Below are 20,432 nucleotides of genomic sequence, written 5' to 3' on the forward strand. Positions count from 1 at the left end.
CTTCAACATCTGGAATGCTGCCTGCCCAATTCAGGTTTTATTATAGAAAGTAGTAACAGGCTATTTACAGAAATAATTGGGAATTGATGAATAAGAATATTAAATAATAAAATAAGCTTTTTAGTAGAAATATTTAGTAGGATGTTTTATTTAGTGCGGGGTGGCTCTGTAATAGTGGTAGAACTGTATCTTTTAGCTGCATCTCTGCTGAATTATGTTGACTTGGATGGCCATTCATTCATTCAATAAATATTTATTAAGCACCTACCATGTGGCAAGCCCCCAGAAGAAATACTTGGCACTCTCTCGTCTCAAGGAGACTTTCAGTCTAATCAATAAGACCAAAATTAAACCAGTATTTAGAATATTAGATAAGTAGGTAGTACGAGTCTGTGCACATTGCTCCAAGAGCAACAGGGAGGAAGGGCAGCAATAGTCTGGATGAGGTCAGGAAAGGATTTTGCACAGGTCAGAGATGCCTGAGCTGAGTCTCAAAGAATGTGAAGGAGGTAATCACAGAGAAAGAGAATATTTAAAAAAAAAAAAAAACGGGAAAAGAAAACAATATATACAAAGGCAGTGTAACACATTACATCTCACATTACAGAGTGTGAGAGTGACAGTGGCAGGGGATGAAACTGGAAACAGGCAGGAGATAGGTTACTATTATTAATTTTAATCGAGTAGTTGGTAACTTTTATTAAATGCTTACTTAAGTCTTTTGTATATGTGTTGTAATAATAACATCAAACACTGATCGCTTACTATGTGTCAAGAACTGTTCTATGCATTTTATATTATCTCATTTAATCTTCACAACAACCCAGTAAAATATCCCCTATTATTATCACCATTTTTAAATGAAAAAAAACTAAGGCATAGGAAGTTAAGTAACTTGCCTAAAGTCACTCAGTTAATATGTGACAGAGCTAAGATTGGAACTGAGGCAGTCTTGTTTCAGTGTGCATACTTAGCCCCATGCCATGGTGCCACCCCAGGATAAGGAATTTGGATGGAAAGATTTTAACTAGAGAAGTTACATAATCAAATTTACAACTTTAGGATTGGACATCTCTTTCCAAGTCTAGTTGTTTTTAACTCCCTCCAAAGAAAGATGAAAGCTGATGGCTAATGTTTGTAATTTTTGGTCATTATAGGATATTTTCCTCTCAGTGTAGTTTTTCAGTAGAGGTGAAAACAAACTGCTTAAAGACAGGGACACCCTCTCATTTTTCAAGGAATATTTCTAGCACATTGCCAAGCTGAACCCTTTTAAGATAACTGAAGGCCAAATGTGTTAATAATTATTGAAGTTAACTAATGAGTAAATGGGAATTTATTATCCTATTCCATAATAACATTTAACAAATAAATTTTTAAAAAGATATCACCTGGGACCAAAACTCTCTAAGTGAAGGAGAGGTCATTAAAAACATTTTAGGCATTTGATAGAGTTCATTACGCTACCCTCTTATCAATCCACCTTCCTAAACCTTATACCTATATGTTTCCTGTGATTTCAAATCTCCCTTACACCTCTAAATTTTTTGTTATACTATACAAAGGTCTACAGGGAAAAGTATAGAGAGAGTGATAAAGTTATTTAAGGGGCTTTTTCAAATCACACATATTCCCCCAGGATTTCTGACTTGGCCCTTAAGAATTGCTGCTTTGGTGAGACAACAGTGTTGTCATATCCCTCAGGTGTGTTGGGGGATGAGTAAATGAGAATTACTGCCTTCAGTGACATCTTTCAGAGCTTCACTGAAAGACTCTTTTGGTCTCTTTGTAATAGTAGATATCAGCCTTTACTTATCACTTCACATCCTTCCCCATGCCCCCATTTTGCCCTCAAGAACTGTACTCATCTCAAGCTTGGTTTTATCACAGTACTACCCGAGATGAGGCACAAGGGTCTGGGCGAGTTTACTATATATAATAGGCAATTGGTAAACTTTTTTGTTGTGTGATACTATGTGTAAGGTACTGTTCTACCTGCTGCACACCACTAAAATGTAATGTTATTCTGACCCTTATAATATAGAGACAGACTAGTAATCTATTACTAATCTTATAGTTAACATTACAAGGAAGCCTGAATCAAGTGCGTATCAGCATATGAACAAGCTATGAGATTTGGTAAATATTACACCAACAAGGTGGAACTGAAGCATGGTTTTCTAGAGACAGGTAGGACTTAGAAAATTCAAGATGAGGGTAACCATTCTAGGAAGTGCAGTGGCAAGAGAGAAAATGTAAGGCAGAAATAGTTGTTTATATTTGTGGAAGAAAACCAGCTTGACAAGAAAATACAGTATAAGGGTGTTGGATGAGAGAATAGTTAGAAAGGTAGGTCACCCTTCACGGCCTGGCATTAAGCTTTACCTTTTAAGTGCTGGGGATCAATTTAAGACATTTGATCAGAGGAATATGGCATAAAAGAGAGTGGGAAAACTCAGTTTACACTGAAGGGGGAAACTAAATGGAGAAAAACAGTCAAGAGGCTATTGCAGTACTCAGTACCTAAAATTATAAGGAACCTGGACTTGAGAAAGAGTGATGAATATGAGAAATTTTATAAAAAAATTATTGGATCTGGTGACAGATTATATAAATGGCAGAGGTACAATTTTAAAATGTCAGTAAGACTCTGAGCATTAAAAAAAATGAAAAGAGGAGTCTATCACTTGACTGAAGAATGCTAGGATAAAATTAATTTTTCCAGATTTAGATATATTAATTTTAGGTGTGCTGAGCATTACACAATATACATGGATCGCCATCAGGCAGAAGTGTAAGTGGGCACTTCATAGAAATCGGCAGTCCTCAGGTTTTAGATTTGGAAATCTAAAATGCATGTAAGGTTTGAATTTATGACAGAAGAAAAGATTTCCAGGACAGAAAGTTTAGATTGTGAAAATCGGAATGCTAAAGAGAACTTGCAGTGATGAGTTCATTTATGGATGAGAAAGAAGAATAGAAGTCAGCAAAGGGCTGAGAAAAAGACAGTAGAATTAAAGGAGAACCAGGCTAGTGTAAAGGCATGGAAGCCACAGAAGAAAGAATGTTCAGAACCTGGAATGTGTGATCAGCAGTGTAAATTGCTTCAGAGATCAAACTGAATAAGAAATGGCAAGTGAGTTTTACAAACCATGATAAGGATATAGAAGTATCAGTTGATATAAAATCTAACTATAAAGATTTGAGTTTATAATCATTCCCTTACAGTATCATTCCATACTTTTCATACTTGAAAAAGCCCTTCTTAATGTATTTTTATCACCAGCAACTCAAAAGTTAGTCAAGAAATAAAGCATTTGTGTCTAAGAATGCTATAATCTTTTTAGATGCCTTAAAGACTTGGAAAGAAATTTTTTATGTAACCTCTGTGGGATAACATAGCTTTTATTTTGTCATTGAAACAGAATAATCAGACCGCTATGTTACATGACTTGAAAAAGTCTTTTCCTCAAAGAGGCCAGTAATGTGCAAATCCTATTAAAATGTTAAGACTTTTTTAAAAAAATGTTAAAAAGAGGAGATTGGTATTTTTGAAAGTTTTCTCATTATATCTTTGTCATTTCAAAACAATGTTAAGTGCAAAGCAGGATATGTAGTATTAAGACCAGTTACATTAAATTTATATCCACAATCAAAATTTACGTGCAGTAACATCCTTATTCCTAGTTTCTCTGTAGTGGCTGGCATTGTCGACCATTCTCTCTTTGGACTCCCATCTTACAGCTTCCGTATCGCACCGTCCTGCTCCCCCACTCCCAGTTCCTCCTCCTCTGTCTTCGTTATTACTTCTACATGTCATAGCCTAAGTATGAGTATTTCCTAAAATTGAGTTCTAGGTCCTTTTGGTGTGTCTCACGTCTTTTCCTCCTGCAGCTTAGCTAGATTTAAGACTATGCTCCAGAGCTCTAAGATTTCTTACAGTTGTCTCAGGAGCTGCTGAGGAAGCTTATTTCTTAAAGGATGGTGTGGCCCACCTTTAAAGTAGAACAGCTTTATCTCTACAGTTTTTATATATTCGAGTTCCATGTAAGATTTTGTTTGAAAAAGAAGCTCATTTCTGCTGCTTAAAAATACACATATATACACAGTGAGAGGGAAAGATAAAAAAACATAGACTTAAACTTCTCTATTATGAATGACACCCCAAAATCAGTACCTCTGATCTTTCATCTCAGAGACAATCCTGTGCTTTCTTTTGTGCATTGAACATCTTGACCTGGATAGATGGCTCTCACTATCACTTCAGATTCCATGTCTGACAAAATGTACTGTTTTTCTCCTGCCAAACTAATTCTCCCTAACAGAAATGTTTATTTCCATTTGCTTTACTACTCTCTAAAATATGCAAGTTCAAAAGAAAAGAATTAGTTTTGTCTTTTTTCTTCTCTTCATTGCTCAGAGTCATCAGTCCCTACAAACTGTTAACTTTTTTCTTACATCATGGTTCATATATTCGTCCTTTTCTTTCAAATACCACAGCTTCCATAAGGATTTGAGGCATACAATTTTTATGTTTTGGACTGCTCTCTCGGTGCTTACCCCAGCAGTATATTTTGAAACCTGGAGCCAGACTGCAGTTTTCTAAAATAACACGTTCGTCATTATCATCATAAACTTCTGAAGCATTTCTTCTTTCCCTATTTTAGCTGCGTTAAATGGGGATCGAACTGAGCCCCATACCTACTAATATTATAGCATTTTATTTAGTACTCTGTATGTGTTAGGTACTGTTGTAAGCTCTTTATATGTATTATTTTATTTAATTTTCCAAATGATTTTATGAGCTGGGCATTATTGCCCCTATTTTATGAATGAGGAAACAGAGATTAAGCTGTTTGTCCAAAGTCACTCAGCAGATGGATGGCAAAGTCAGGATTAGCACTCTGAATCACCTGACAACATAGGCCAAATGTAGAAGTGGTCTGTACCCCCTCCCTTCCTTTTATGGGGGGAAAAGGCATGTATGTAGTCTCTAATGCAGGTACCACCAAGGCAGCAGTCAAGGGAAAGGGTGCTAGTTTTGCTAAAAAAGCTTTAGGGTTTACATTCATAAGCTCAGCCCATAAGTTTATGTATCATAAAATAGCAGTGTTCCTAATTTCTCTGTGACTACTTTTAGGCTTCAGGTTGCTATTTTGTGATATTTTTTCTTCCTCAACCTAGAAGTTGTCCTTGACTGGGAAAAGCCACATGTCCTCCTATCCCCTCACACTTAGTGTAGCATTAATTCATTCAGCCAACTTAGGGATCCAACAGTAAAGAAGATAGGTAAGGTCCTTGCTCTCATAGATCGTGTATTTTAGTGAGAGGAGACAGACATAAACAAGTAAATAAAATAATTAGATAGTGATAGCATCTGGCATTTCATAGTTCCCCATGATGAGGGAGTTACTGGTGACTAGGAAGTGAGCATAAGTGCTAGGTGTACGGAAAGAGCCATGAGAGGGAGAGCCATGAGAGGGAGTGCAAACGGCGCATGCACACATCTTTTGCAAAGGGCACATACACATGTTTCTTATGTTTAGTTAGTCCTTGGTTTAACCATCTCATGCTTGGATGCAACATATGGCTTTTACTTTGTTGTTTAGCCACCTAGGTTCAAAGAGACTGTCAACAATTATGCTCTTCCTATGGCAAAACTAATAGCATCAAGCCATTTTCACAGATGCTGTGTTTCTTTTTTCCTCCTTTCTACTTCTCAGGATGAAATGGAGCCTAGAATCAAAGCAGCAATGGGTTTTCTCTATACCTGTAAAAGATTAGCTTTAGTCATCAGGGATGATGCAAGCAGAGAAAAAAGTGCAAGGAAACAGAAATGAGGCCAAAAAGGACAATTTCTGATTGTACTGGCTGCTTTCTGTTTCATATCACTGAGCAGAATGGGAAAGTTTTAGGAACAGCTTCCATGGCACTAAAGGACAACCTCACCCTCAGTGCCCTTACCAGGTGCTTAGCCCCACTGTGAAAACATAAGGTCGAATTTCTACATGAACCATGCCGAAAGTACGGAATGACATTTTCAGGTGACAGTTGTGGTTCCATTGCCTGTAATTAGCACCTCTTAACCCTCAAACTTGCTTGTGCCTTTTTCAGGCTGTTGAAGCTCAAATCCGAAGTTTTGGACAGACGCCTTCTCAGCTACTCATAGAGCCCCATCCTCCCAGAGGTTCTGCCATGCAGGTGGTAAGCGCTGCTGTCACTCTTCTCACTTCTCGCCTCTTTGAGACCATGCTTGACATTCATAATAGTCTTTTGTCGTATTTGAGATTCTTCACCACATCTGTGTCTGTTCTTATGCAATGCTTGTTAACCTGCTAACAACCAGCAAAAAATGTTGCATGCTCTCCTGGAATCTATGGGAAGGTAAACGTTACTCCAGTGCTCTGGTATTTCATCAGTTCATGTTTTGTGTTACAGAATTAAAAGGTTTATAATCACCACATATGCTCACTGTAGAATAAAGACTCCAGACATAGGATCGATGTTTTCTGGTTTGATCCTATTAATTTCTAGATTAGTTTTGTTACTGTGTTTATTCTTTACTTCCCAATATGTTTTTCAGATTGAGAATTTTAAAACTAATTCTAATACATAAGATATTGTTGCTGAGGGTCAGGGACCTCAGGGAGAAAAAAAAAATGATGGTTTGGTATATGAAACCACCTAAGTTTAGTGGCATAAAACAGTGATTTATATTTCTCGTGATTCTTCTGAGGGTTAAATGGCATTTCTTCTGTTCTGCTCACCCTGGCTCCCTCACACACTGCTACGGGGTAGGCTGAGATGGCCGGACCTCTCTTTCCAAGTGGGCTTTCATCCTCAAGGAAGTTAGCCAAGGCCATTTCCATGGTAGGAGCAGTGTTCCAAGAGAACATTTCCGCGAGACTTCTTGAGGCTTGCTTTGGAACTTGCACATCATTTACGCTACATTCTGTTGGTCAGAATAACTCAGAGGCCAGCCCGGAATCAAGAGTAGGAAAATAAACTCGGATTGCAAAATAATGTGGCCATTCTCCTTTTCTAGTTCCTGAAATTTCAGGGGGTGGGAGGATTAATCAGTGATTAAAAAAGAATTCAGCACAGTAACAAATATTGAATTGCATGATAAAAATTTCTTTAAAGAAGAGACTGTAGGTATTATATTTTTTTTTCTTAAATTGTCCCTCAGTGAAAACAGGTTGCTCATTACTATTTTAAAATAAGAATAAGAAATATAAATTCTTCTTCCATAAATATAATGAATAATTTGAAGTAGATTCTGATTCTGTGCTGTAGTTTAGAGATGGCAGAACTTTGACAGACTGGTGAGGAGAGAGGAGCAGCCAAGAGGGGGAGGGACAGAGATGTGGCCCTTTCTACCTCTGGCTCTTTTCTTTTTTCTTTTCTCTTCTTTGTGTCTTTTCCCTTTTGCCCTCTTTGTCATTTTCTTTCTCACTCCAAGCCTTTTTTTATCTTCTTTTTCATAATAAACTACAAGCATTTTCTAAATTATTTGCGTCATCTTTTCCAAGTGTTTTTAAACAGGTAAAATCAGATTTAAATGAACATAAAGGGTAACTTGAGTGAGCAGAAAACTACACAAAAAGGGAACATTTAGCCAGAACAATGGAAGATAATGCCATAAAAATAGTAAGAATGATTAATGTTTGGGGTTTGGAATTAGCTTTAGTAATAGCTTGTCTGTGAGACTCCGGCTGTCGTGGTGCGGGCTAATGGAAGCACCTCTGCTGCTCCATTGACTTTCTCCCTGGGTCACTGCACAGCCTTGGTCACTGGGCCACTGAAGGGGTTCCCATTGCCAAGCCTCCCTCCCCAGGAAAAGGATTACTGGTTCATCCAGGCAGATCTGCTTTACTGTCCCTAGGGTGGGAAGGCAGGGAAGGCACATACTCATATGAGGATGGGAGACTGTCTTTCTCATTATCTTTATCCACCGAATTGAAAACCTGAACTTTCAGACTTATGTAAATTGTGGTTTGCATCTTATAGGTACATGGGTAGGGAAGAAAAGTGTGTTAGAAAGAAACCAGAGATGTCAACAAGTGTACACTTAATCTGAGAAAACTGAATGAAATTTGGCTAGCAGTTTCCTACTTCTGCCTCAGACTTGGCTCACAGAGGTTCCTAGATAAGGGTCTGTTTCTCTTACCCCCTTTTTACCAGCTGCCCTGCTCATCTTCACCACTTGCCAGCACCACAGACTAGCCTGATAGGCTTTTTCTTATTTCTGGTGCTCCTGTTTCGTACTTATTAACCGAGGATATGATGGAGCTTCCAAGAGCGTTTCCTGCTACTTGCCTGCATTGGGAGCTCAGGTCAGAATGGAATGTGTAGGAACATGCTGGAAGGACAGCTTGACGTAAGAATGCGGAGGACATTTCTGGATGTAACGTCTGCAGCTTTCTGTGGAAAGTGTCTTGTCCTTGCCTTGTAGCTAAGAGTTGGCCCACTAGAGTCATTATGTAAACAAGACATTCTTCTTACACATTAGAGTTTTTTCTGCTTTTTTTTAAGGGCGTAAACATTGGAATTATTCAATTTGAGTCTAACGGTATTTACAATATGAGTCGTTAAGCTCAAAAATATGTATCAACTTCTTTACAGTAAGACTTTATGATGTATGTTATACTCTGACTCTCTCAGAGTGTATAAATTGACTTTAGTAAATATTATTTTTAAAAACTACATAATTGAAAAATAAAGCTTGGTACTCTGTTCATTTCCTTTTCCCAGGACTTCTTCATAACTAGCTTATAGGATATTTTGTTTGATGTTGCTCATTGTTTCTCAGTTTTACCCAGTTTCCCAGAATTCCTTAAAAACTGCATCAAAGGTCCTTTGTATGACAAAGATTGCTTATTGGTATCAGAGGTTTTAAAAATAAAAGACCTAAATGTTTATTGTTTTTACTACCATTCACATGAGTTCCCCCATCAACCATCAATGCACCCCCCACACACACACACACACATACACACACACACGAATATAACAGAAATTAAAGCCACCTCGTGCTGCGTTAAGTGCATGAGCCATAATATACACCAGGTGTAGTAATTAGCAGGCACACGAAGGCTGCCTATTTGTCTGGTTTTGCTGCTGTTGCTGTATCCCCCTGTGTTTTCACACCATCAGATAGTTGGATTTAATTGAGGCCACATCAGATGAGGCATTACTGACACCTTTAATTGAATGAGCATCCAGGGAGGATTAACTCATAATATTGATTGGCTTTTAGCCACTTGCTCAGAAGGGTGTCTGGGTAGCTTATTAGTTGCCTTTATTTACACCTTTATGCAAAGACTGCAAATAGGAATTCTTAGTGCAATATGTTTTTCTAAGTACTCTTAATAACTTTTTTAAAAGGACTGATAATAAAAATGCAAATGTATTTAATTTTTTATTAGCAGTTCTGAATAAATACGTGTTAAATATATGTGCTTACACATTTACATATACCTGGTGTTTTGAAATATGGTAGTAGGAAAGCAGCCAGAAGCACTTTATCAAAGTGTTTCAATTCTGAATGATACTAATCAGCTATTAGAAAATAGACATGGTAGAAGAGAATTGCTGAAAATATACACAGCAATTATGGTATGGTGACACACTACCACGAAGTATAAATAAAGCCAATAAATCAGAGCGGTGTTATATTTGTCTAGGATTATGACATATGGGTTGTAGGAATGTTTTAAATCCTTAGTAGTCTTCAAGATTTGTTGCTGGTTAATAAAACAGACAGTGTTTTGTTTAACATTTTTAATTACTTTCTGCTTTTCAAAAGAAATCAAAAGTCTTGAGCTTTAAGTTTTTTACCAAGAGGGATAAGGGGCATCTAGATATTTCTCATTATCCTTTGCTACAGCAGAAAGCGGTGGCATTTGCATTATAATAGGGCAGTGTTTATGACTTGGTACACTATATAAATATATTGTTTTTACAAGTACATTTAATTATGCATTGCTTTGAAACACCTTCATAATTAAGTTTGTATATTACGTTCATAAGTTATTTCTCTATTGTAATAATACATGCATGTCGTATAACTATTGCTTATAAATATATTTGTTTTAATTATCTCTTCAGTTGCTAGAATCTTTGTGTTAACTCATCACAACTTTTGATGATCTTTAGTAATTACTTTGGCTCGCTTTTGTGCCTGTTGCCTATTCTCATTCTTTCTTATTTTTTCGTATTTGACACATAATAGCAATTGAAATGGTTTAATGCAGCCCTCCCAATACTTTGCCTATTTAGAATCTAAATCAAATCATTTCTTTAGTTCTTCATAGGAATGAGGTGGGGAGGGAGCCAATAAAAATTATTGATTTTTAAAGTGTTTTCATTAATGTATTCTTCAGTCACCAAAAATTCAACTAATGACAGACAAGCAAACTCTAATTGCGATCTCTTTGAGTCTTTCTGCTCACCGTGCTCTTACTTGCAGCTTGTGTTAACATGGTCTTCTTCTTCTTCTCCTGCACCCTCTCTCTTTTTGTCTTCCTTTGTCTTTTCCTTCTCGTTTATATCTTTGGGTCTTGTCATGCCCACTCAATAGTATCTCCTCCTGCAGAGCCCATTGATGTTCACAGACCAAGCCCAGCAGGATGTTATCATGGTCCTCAAGTTCCCTTCCAACTCCCCTGTCACTCACGTGGCGGCCAACACACAGCCTGGCTTGGCGACTCCTGCTGTGATCACAGTCACTGCTAACAGGCTATTTGCTGTGAACAAGTGGCACAACCTACCTGGTAAGTAAAAGAAATAATCATTATAAGGCATAGTAACTGCTAAACACTGTGTGAAAATATCGTAATATCCATTTAAATATATCTCAACCATTAAGCTTTTTAATTTTCAAGCATTAATCTGAATCAAAATATGTAATAGCTTAAAAGGCTTAAAGAAGTCTCATACGAGGCATATGATACAAATGTTAAAACAAAGTATTCTTTGGCATTTGGTGGTTTTGTCTTTATCCCTAGGAGATAAATATTATTTTAATATAATATTTTAATATATTCTGTATTGTATCTACAAATGATATGTATTTATCAGATGTTCCCCTTTTTCCACGTATTCATTCAGTCAGTAAACACTTCTAATTGTCTACTGTATGCCTTTTGGTGCATGACATGATACTATTTGTTGTGGATGATAGAAAAAAGAAAACTTAAATTATACATCCAAAATACTACAAATCTATAAGTACATGTCTCTTCTTCCATTACGTGCTGAATAGTTATGGTAACTAAAGGCAAGATACTGAAATAACCATTAGAATCCTAAACCATTAAAGTTTGAAGAGACATGAGAGTTCATCTAGTCCAGCCCCACGTTTTCCCAGTGAAGACACTGAACCCCAAGGAGCTCGCCTTAGTCAGTCTTGCATTTGGCCCAGCCAGTGGCCGAGCAGGTTAGAACTCAAGTGTTCTGACTCACATTTTACTGCCCTCCTCTGTGGTTTATGGACGCTCATTAGAGCGGGAATGTTGACCTCTGGATTTAGCACTGTTCTTTTTGGCCACTATATGAAATCCTTTTTTAAGAAGGAAAATCTTTTAAAGTCCTGGAGATTAGAGACTTTTTTTTTCAAGCCATTGTTTTAGGTGGGGAATTTTTGAAAAAATAGATTTTAATAGTCTGTTAACTTCTCATTAAATTTGAAAGTGTGCATAAAGCACTGCTCATTTTAAAACCTGAAATGGTTATATTTTCTTTTTATGATTTATTAATTGCCTACAGTCTTGCAAAAGTTTTTAGAATGGAACAAAATTGAACTGACATGCAACCAAAAACTTGTGTACTGACTATGCTTAATAAGGCACTATGATGAAGAATCTGTGGTTGTTATCAAAATTTATTACATATAGCCATTTTTCTGGCCATTAGATATGAAGTCAGTGCTGCCAATATCTGATTAGAGAATAGATTTTAGAAAAGATAGAGAAGGTAAAAATCGAGGCAGGTATATAATGTCTCTATTATTAGGTTCTTTTATTCCTTTTTCTTCAAGTGAACTAACTTATAGAAGTAACTGTATGCAAATGATATACTTTTATTTTGGAACTTAAGATTATAATTTAATTAACAAATGTGATTTTTGGATTCTCTAAATATACTACTCATTAACAGAAAAATGTGCTGGTGCTATGTTCTGTCAAATGCACGAGAGGATTTGCCCACTCTGTGTACAGTTACCCTTAGAGTCTGGCAAAAGCACCAGTGTTTATGACATCAGGGCCACCATGATGCTTATCCTGGGTGGCTGTTTGTGGCAGGTCTGAGAACTTACTCAATTTAAACAGTGACATCATATGTGAGGAGAGACAAACCTTTCTACTATTGGAAATCCGCTACCCCTCTCCGCCCCCTGTCTTTAGTTTAGCTTAGCAGAAAGCCAACAGGAACTGAACAGGCTCAGCCAGAGCGCTGCTAGGTCTACAGCTGGTGCTCAAGTTGTTAGGCACACCCGGCACTGATGCCTCAGCTTCTGACGCTCCCTGTGGAGCAAGCTCATTTTCCTGACCGGAAAGCTTGCTTCCCTTCCCTTAGTGCTTGGTTGTCAGTGCTCTTCCCCCGCATTTCCAATTTTTCTATAGATATGTAAAGCGATTAGAGGAAGCATCCCTCTGCTGGAGTACACTTACGTTGCATCCACTGTTCTCAGCCCAGGCTCACTTTTCAGTAAGATAAGAGCTTGGAGGGCTGCATATGTTTTCCCCGTTCTTTCTTATAATTCTCCCCAGTGAGGTTTCTTTATGCCTGAACCCTGTGTCACTAGTGGTTTCTGACCCCACCCTCTGGCTTCACAGTATGACAGCAACTCTTCACCAGATAAATGCCAAGAATAATAACACGGTTATACATAAGTAAGGTTGTCTTTCTACAATGTGATCTCCAGTTCTGAGCTACACCTACACCTAAAAATATCAAGCATCCGTTTTATTAAATCTATGCCTCATTTAAGGTATATTTACATAAATCTGATCTTTCATCCTGTCTTTGCTACCATTACCTGTCAGTATGCCTTGATTTAAAACAAATGTCAAAAAATCTCTTAACATTTTTTCTCCAGTGTATATCAAGTTCATGTTACACTAATTTTTTTCTCAGTTTAGATTCTGGTTCTTTTCTGAGTCTTTTCTGATTTCCATAGCTTGTTTATTAGACAGCTAGCTCCTGTCATTTCTTTCACTAGTGTCTGAGTCCTGATTTAGGAGGAAAAATCATTTTTACTCTTCTTCTCCTTCAAAGGCCCTTGCAGAACCTCCAAAAAAAAAAATAGCTAACATTTATACAGCATTTTCTAGGTTCTACATACAGTTTTAATCATTTTACATGTATTAACTTATTGAATCCCCTCAAGTCTTAGGATATAGACCTGATATTTTAGGCTGAGCCATATGAAATTGCCATTTTTATCAGTCAAAGTGTCAGATATTGGTAATTTCATATGGTTTAACCTAACCCATCTATCCCATTATACAGATCAGGAAACTAAAACACAGAACCCACATAGCCTGCACAGGTTACACAGGCAGTCAGTAGCAGAACTGGGATTTGAGGCATGACCAAAGATAACTCCTAAACCTCTTTCACTCATAGTTTGATTTCAGTGCTTCTGTGATCCCAGATTCTCAGAGAAATAGAGAAAAAATCCTTAAGGTATTAGTGTTGGTGGGCACTGGTACTCCTGGAAATAAATGGCACTGTCGGGTAAATCAGAACCTGTGGTACATTTTTCCTGATCATTCCCTATGCGTGTCCTGTGATCGCTTTACTGACAGAGCCAGTAATCAGCAAAGACAATTCCTTCAGTAAAAAAGAGTTGAGTCCTATGGCTTCCTTTCTTCACTACTTTCTTATAAATACTCAACTATAATTTTTAGTATTAACATTGTACTTACTTAGTTATTTTATCAGTTATTTTGTTTTCTAAAATCCTTGAAAAGTTTTTATTTGCTGACAGGGGAAATGATGACATAATAAAATTTGAAATCTAATGAACCCTTTGGAAAGTACCCCATTTTTATTGCCAGCCCCTCAAGGACAGTCAGATTTCCTAAAATCTGAAGGTATTAAGCAGAACTCTAATACTGACCAAGCAGTTTAAATGCTTATGAGTCTATAAAAGGCAGATACTGACCAGGATCAATGGCTGAGTCATTCGGGGAAAATGATTTGGAAAAGGACCCAGAACTTAAATATCAGAATTATAAAGCAGAAAAGATTATTTATTCCAAGCCCTTCATTTCGAAGTTTATGATTTACCTAAGGTTACATAGCTGGCCAGTAGCAGCTCCTGCTTCCTAGTACGTTCCCGTTTACCTGCTGTCCTCAACCTTTCACAAGGCAATCAGTGGCCTACAAAATCTCTTCAGGTACAAAATATAAGTACACCTTAATCTTTAGAACCATTTTGAGAGTTGAACAAACTATTCTTAGTATGGATTGATTTTTGTTACTCATTTGCGTCTCAGGGTATTTTTAAATAGAAACCATGAATATATTAAATATTAATAAAACTTTCTAAAAACCTCAATCAAACCTTTAGGAGAATGTTTCAGTCAGATGCATTTAACTAAAACATTTATCTGTGGGTAGCTTTCTTTATTTTTATTCAAACTTTCAATTGATTTATTTTAAGTGATGGATGAAACATTAAATGTTCCCTGACTTAGAGCCTTCCCTTTCTCCATCATAAATTGATGTTTTTGTGGATCCTTTGTGCTGCAGCATTCAAAACTGCCTTTTAAAGAAGTAACCAAAAAAATAGTATTTGCTACAGTCAGCAGATGGTTGTCACATTTTGTTTTCAGCGCGCTTTACCACTTAATTTTGTTTTGTTGCAGCATCAGAGGTTGCCAGTCAGGCATCTGCTATAGCTTATGGCCTAGGACTGGAGCCACTGCTGATGGCACATGTTCAGAACAGCACTAATCTAAAATAAATGTTTAATAAGCTAGCCATAAAAGCACCTGGATTTTTTTTTTTCTTTAAATTTCACAAAACTATGAGAGATTGGGGGGTTGGAAACAGTTCTACATGAGATTTGACTTATGCATTTTTGTGTAGTTTGTATATGAAAAATAATGCTTTTTTAAAAATCTTTTGTGAATTCCAGCTCATCAAGGTGCTGTACAAGACCAGCCATACCAGCTGCCAGTGGAAATCGATCCTCTCATAGGTCTGTCACTTCCTTCTCTCTTTGCGATTCATTAAGCTCTGTATGGTGGCCCTGAAGTGTAGATTACAGTTGTTTTTCACTTGCTGGTTGCTGGGAATGGAATTTTCCTGATAAACCATTTGCATGCAAATTGGAATGCAATGAGCTGTGGCTATGCTGGTATTTCATCAACTCCCCCTCGTTGGTTTGCCTAATTTGAACAGGCCTAGGACGCGTGTCACTGAAAATTAATATGGATGCTGTAATAATGTGTGATTGAGAATGCGCATGAAGTACTGTCAGGATAATATTGGATCTTTTCATCACTCAGACTTGTTGATGAGCAGGAGCGAGGCACGTTATGATGAATTGGTGCACCAGTAATGTGATGGAGCTTTTTTGCTAGGGAAATTTTCATAATAACAGTGGGGTTCTTAGCACTGTGTTGTGAAAAATAAAACTGTAGTGCCAGGGTGTCATCATTAAAGGAGATCAATCCTTTCTTCCTGGACCCTCCGTTCAGTCTGAGGGGATTAATGTGCAATTGCAGAGCAGTTTCAAAGTTGAAATATATTGCCTGGCCAATGGCAGAGTTAAGATATTTGTATTCATTTTCCTAGGGTCCTGCAGCCCAATAAATTGCCATTGGAGGTTAAATTTGTTCACGGGGGTGGAAAAGAAAAGGAAGGAGACCAGAAAGAGCCGTTGGGATGAAATGAACATCTGCAGCAGATGATTTAGAATATTTAATTGCTGTTAGTCTTTTTGAGTAGTTTAGTTGAAATCTCTAGTTCAGCATTTTCATCCTTATGGGTGGGGATTTCAAATGTGGCTCCACTAAAAATGTTAAGCCTTGGTATTAAAGATGCTATTAAGTAACTTTTAGAATAAAAAACTGAATTGCACAGCTACAGGGATATGCTACTAGCACGCGTGTTTGGCTTATAATTTTGTCAAATTTCCCTGTCACAAATAAATTTATTAGAATTTTAAAGTTTTTAAATAAAGCATATGAGTGAGCTGACTTATTATTTTAAAATTCAAGATGTTCCTTATGCGTATGTCATTCCTTTTTATCTTTAAAACCATTGTTTCAGTAGACAGCTACATGGCCACTATTTGCAGATGAACTATCAAGATGAACTAAAATAACCTTAAGCTCAAAATGAATTCATTTATCATTTCCCCAGATATAAGCAACAATCTAAGAAGTAACAACTGTCCATATGTAGGATAAATACTACTCTTTTTCCTAAATCTTGTTTTGCTTTGGGTAGATATGATTTACCATATATTTTAAAAAGTGCTCACTTTTGTAAAATTTTAAAAGGGAAAAATTATAAAACCTATTTGTTAAGTCATTTAAAGCATGATGGATTTATTGTTTGCCTTAAAACTTGTCAGTGAATATCCTATAGTATAAAGTAATTAAACGAATTCAGCCATTTTAACCTTTTAGACCAGGCATGAGTAAGCATTTTTTGGTAAAGAGCCAAATAGTAAATATTTTAGATTTTGTGGGCCATTAGGTGTCACACACAACTACTTAACTCTGCTGTTATAGCACAAAAGCAGCCATAGACAATGTATAAACAAATGAGCATTGCTGTGTTCCAATAAAACTTCATATACAAAACCTTGCATGGGCCAGATTTGGCCTACAGCCATACTTTTCTTCCCTGCTGTAGATCACTGGGCATCGGATTGATTGCTCTTATATTTCCTAATGTAATTGTTTAAAACCATGTACCATCCCCACATTTTTAAGTTGACACTTGAATATTTTCATCACAGGTTTAAATAGGTGCAAGGGTTATAATTTCTGGCATAGTATATAAAATTTTAAATATATTCAGTGGAATCTAAATATCAAAGGGAATTGATACTCAATATTTTGTTTTTAAAAAAATGCATAAAAAAGCTCTTAACAGTTTGAAAATTTTACATTATTTCTTTTTCATCTTCAATTCATATTTTTTTCATTCTACTTCCCCTATACAATTTTATTTCTTTTGAATATTGGTTAAAATTATGAATTTTAATAAATATTATTAAACATAAAGTACAATCAGAAATAAATCTTTAATGAAACAGCTCCTATAGTCATGGATGAACATTATTTCCTGCTAAATGAGACAGGATTTGTCAACAGTTCTATTATTATTTATAGATAGCAGTTCTGAGGAATGTCATTCACATAAGAAAATAAATGAGAAAGAAAAGAGTTTTGTGTTAACAGTGTCACTCAAATCTTTGAACTCTTTCTGGGTTATGTGACAAAATTTCTATAGTGAACTATTATTAAGAATTTTTTTATGGTCTATCATTCAGTGATCATTTTAACAATCTATCATTGAAACTTATTTTTAATGATCTATCAATTGACAGCCTGATTAGATCCTCCTTCCATTTTTTTATTGAAAGTAGTGAATTGGAAACCACCTGCCCTGTGGAATGATTTGATACCTAGGCATTCACTTTTCAGCATCACCTTAGTACTTTGAATTGTCCCTTTATTTGGCTCTCAAGATATGTTTTATATCCTGAGATGAAGCACCATAGTAAGATTCTGGACAGGAGCGAAATATGCCTTTATTTTATCTAGTGGAAGAAGAGCATGTGAAAGGGGAGGTTGGAAAGGAAAACTCACAGGAGGGTTCTCAGACAAATCTGTTTCAGGCAGGGAACATATGAAAGTTGAGGAACTAGAAATTGATTCCCTTAAAACCATCTGTGTCTGTGTATCCCTTGGGAAGTTTTAAACCCCAGAGGTATGTTTACCCCAGTTTGGAGACTACTTATTTAGACAAGTATACCTAATTTTTATCAAATAAAAATTATTTCAGTAGCGAATCTCAGGAAATTTATCAGAGAACACAGTAAGATAAAAGAAAGGCAGTTGTGAGATAGATTGTATAGATTCGATCAGATAGACAGACAGACAGACAGATGTTAGAGTGTTAAATTACAAGTAAGCACTTACTTAGAAAATAGTTCATCCAAATGCTGAAGGGGCATCTGCCTTTACCCATAGGTACTTTATGCACGCAATTCAAACTTACACACATGCCCAGATCTGTGAAGCTAGGTCCTCCCAAGAGATCACACCAAAGAAAAGAAAAAAAGACCAATATGAAAGTTTATATCATAGGAGCGAAAGTCATACAAAAACTAACATTTTTACAGTTTTCGTGTGGAATAAATTACTGTAATAACTAGCATAGAAAGTACTATATGATTTGTTTTTAATTGCTAGGTTCCTTGGAATTGGGAAAAAAAAAAAACAACCTGAATATTGTATCACACAGTTTCACTGCAGTGGGATACTATTGTCCTCTCTATGATACACTGTGATACCCATAAAAGTTTTTTTTTTTTTTAATTTACTTTTTTTAATTAAAGAAGTGATTTAATTTTTTTCTTCTTTTTTTCTCTTTTTTCTTTTTTTTCCCCTCCCTCTATCTACAAAAGTTTTTTTTCATCTGCCAGCAACTTCCCTTTGTGTGAAAGGACAGGGTAAATGACCCCAAACTAGAATTCTGCCATTTTTCCTATTGCTGTCACTTCCTAGCCCATTAATCACCCAAAAGTATATCTAATAATCTTACATGGTTAAGTTATATAGTCAGACATTAGTAGAATTTTGCAATATTTCCTACACACACACGCACACACGTTTGCTATGTTGTGTATATCCTGAGGACAGGGAGTATTTTATTCCTCTGTGTCCCCAGTGATGCCTAGCAGAGCGCTAGAGAGTATTTTGAACACTTTTTTCGTCTGCATTACTTTCTGAGCCTTCTATTAAATCAGCCACATTAACTTAGTTGTATACAATAAATATAATTTAGATATTTTCTTATTTTTATTTTTATGAATGCACTTACAGTATTTTTTTAATTGAAAACTATAGTACAAAGTACGTAATAATCAGATGCAGAAATTTTGTTTGTTCCATACAGTTTCTGGTACAGTCAAGATTCTTTAGGAACATAAGAACCATCTATTCATATTGGAAAGTTGATGTGAAATACCCTTTGAATGACTAGAAGCAAAGCTTTCTATTTGGTTGGCCTCATGATGCCAAAAAAGGCATCTCAGTGAAAATTCCTTTTCTGATAATAACATGCTTGATAATGTATTTCTAGAGGATTATTACTCTTCCCATGTGCTTGATGTCGGTGTGTGTCTGACCTTGTGGCTTGTGACAAACCCGATCTCAGGTGCTCTGTAGCACTTTGAAAACACACTGCCAGCTGTCTTGTTTTATTGCTTACATAAGGAGTAAGAAAGTGGCAGTGTGCTGTGCTTTGACTTTTTCAATTACAAGTATCTTTAATAAATAGTGTTTCCACCCTTTCCTTACATGCAAGTGCAGCTGTAAACAGGGGAAATGGGAGTTCACATCTAGTCAAATTAAAGACCTGTGAAAGCCAAAGTAGTACAAGATGCTACAATATTTCAAATATATGACTTTTAAATTGTAATATCTCTTCCTGTGACAAAAAGTTAAAGGTAATAGATTGTCACAACACGAATCCGTCCTCATGGCAATAGATGTAATGAGATTGTCAGAAACACAAACCTAACTGTGATGCAGTCTGGAGATCGTAATCTAGTTTGGTCCTGCCCAAGAGCTAGAAAGCATGTTCTGAGAATTGTATACAATTTTTAAATTGTAATATGTTATTATTTCTTTCCTCTAGGCAAAATTCCTCACCGAGATGTTGAATTTAGCTACCCACATTCTTCCAACAATCAGATGTATTTTCCTATTTGGTTTTTCAAATATTACTAGATTGAAAATTAAAGATTAAATATTCTTTTCCTGGAATGTGTCACCTCTCCTCCCTCACCCCCCACCCACAGGATGGCAAACTATAGGATTTCTTTGTACATGTGGGTTTAGTAAGCTTTTTCTTTCTTCTTCTATTCTCAACAGCCAGCAATACAGGAATGCACAGGAGGCAAATTACTGACCTTTTAGACCAAAGTATTCAAGTCCATTCCCAGTGCTTTGTCATCACTTCCGACAACCGTTATATTCTTGTTTGTGGCTTCTGGGATAAGAGTTTCCGAGTCTATTCTACAGACACAGGTAACTGTTATTTTCTTCATCAGTGAACTAAAGTTTCCAAGTAGTGTTGACTTAGAATGTTTTCTCATCTTCTTTCTTTTAAAAGTTACGTATGTCTAAAATTTGTAAAATAACGAAAAGGCACTTTTCCATTTCAAATAA

At 36.3% G+C, this 20,432-nt stretch overlaps 1 protein-coding gene across 5 annotated transcripts in view; it reads left to right on the forward strand.

The window, feature by feature from the left end:
* LRBA (LPS responsive beige-like anchor protein) overlaps positions 1 to 20,432 on the forward strand; it is a 549,008-nt gene that overhangs the window by 495,307 nt on the left and 33,269 nt on the right. For all 5 annotated transcript variants that reach the window (XM_039875986.1, XM_039875985.1, XM_039875984.1 and 2 more), the window contains 4 exons: positions 6,115 to 6,204; positions 10,598 to 10,775; positions 15,152 to 15,214; positions 20,136 to 20,291. In XM_039875986.1, coding sequence (XP_039731920.1) covers positions 6,115 to 6,204; positions 10,598 to 10,775; positions 15,152 to 15,214; positions 20,136 to 20,291 — 487 coding nt within the window. The remainder of the gene's footprint in view (positions 1 to 6,114; positions 6,205 to 10,597; positions 10,776 to 15,151; positions 15,215 to 20,135; positions 20,292 to 20,432) is intronic.

This window comes from Pteropus medius, unplaced genomic scaffold (assembly GCF_902729225.1).
Source record: "Pteropus medius unplaced genomic scaffold, Ma_sr-lr_union100, whole genome shotgun sequence".
Taxonomy (NCBI): domain Eukaryota; kingdom Metazoa; phylum Chordata; class Mammalia; order Chiroptera; family Pteropodidae; genus Pteropus; species Pteropus medius.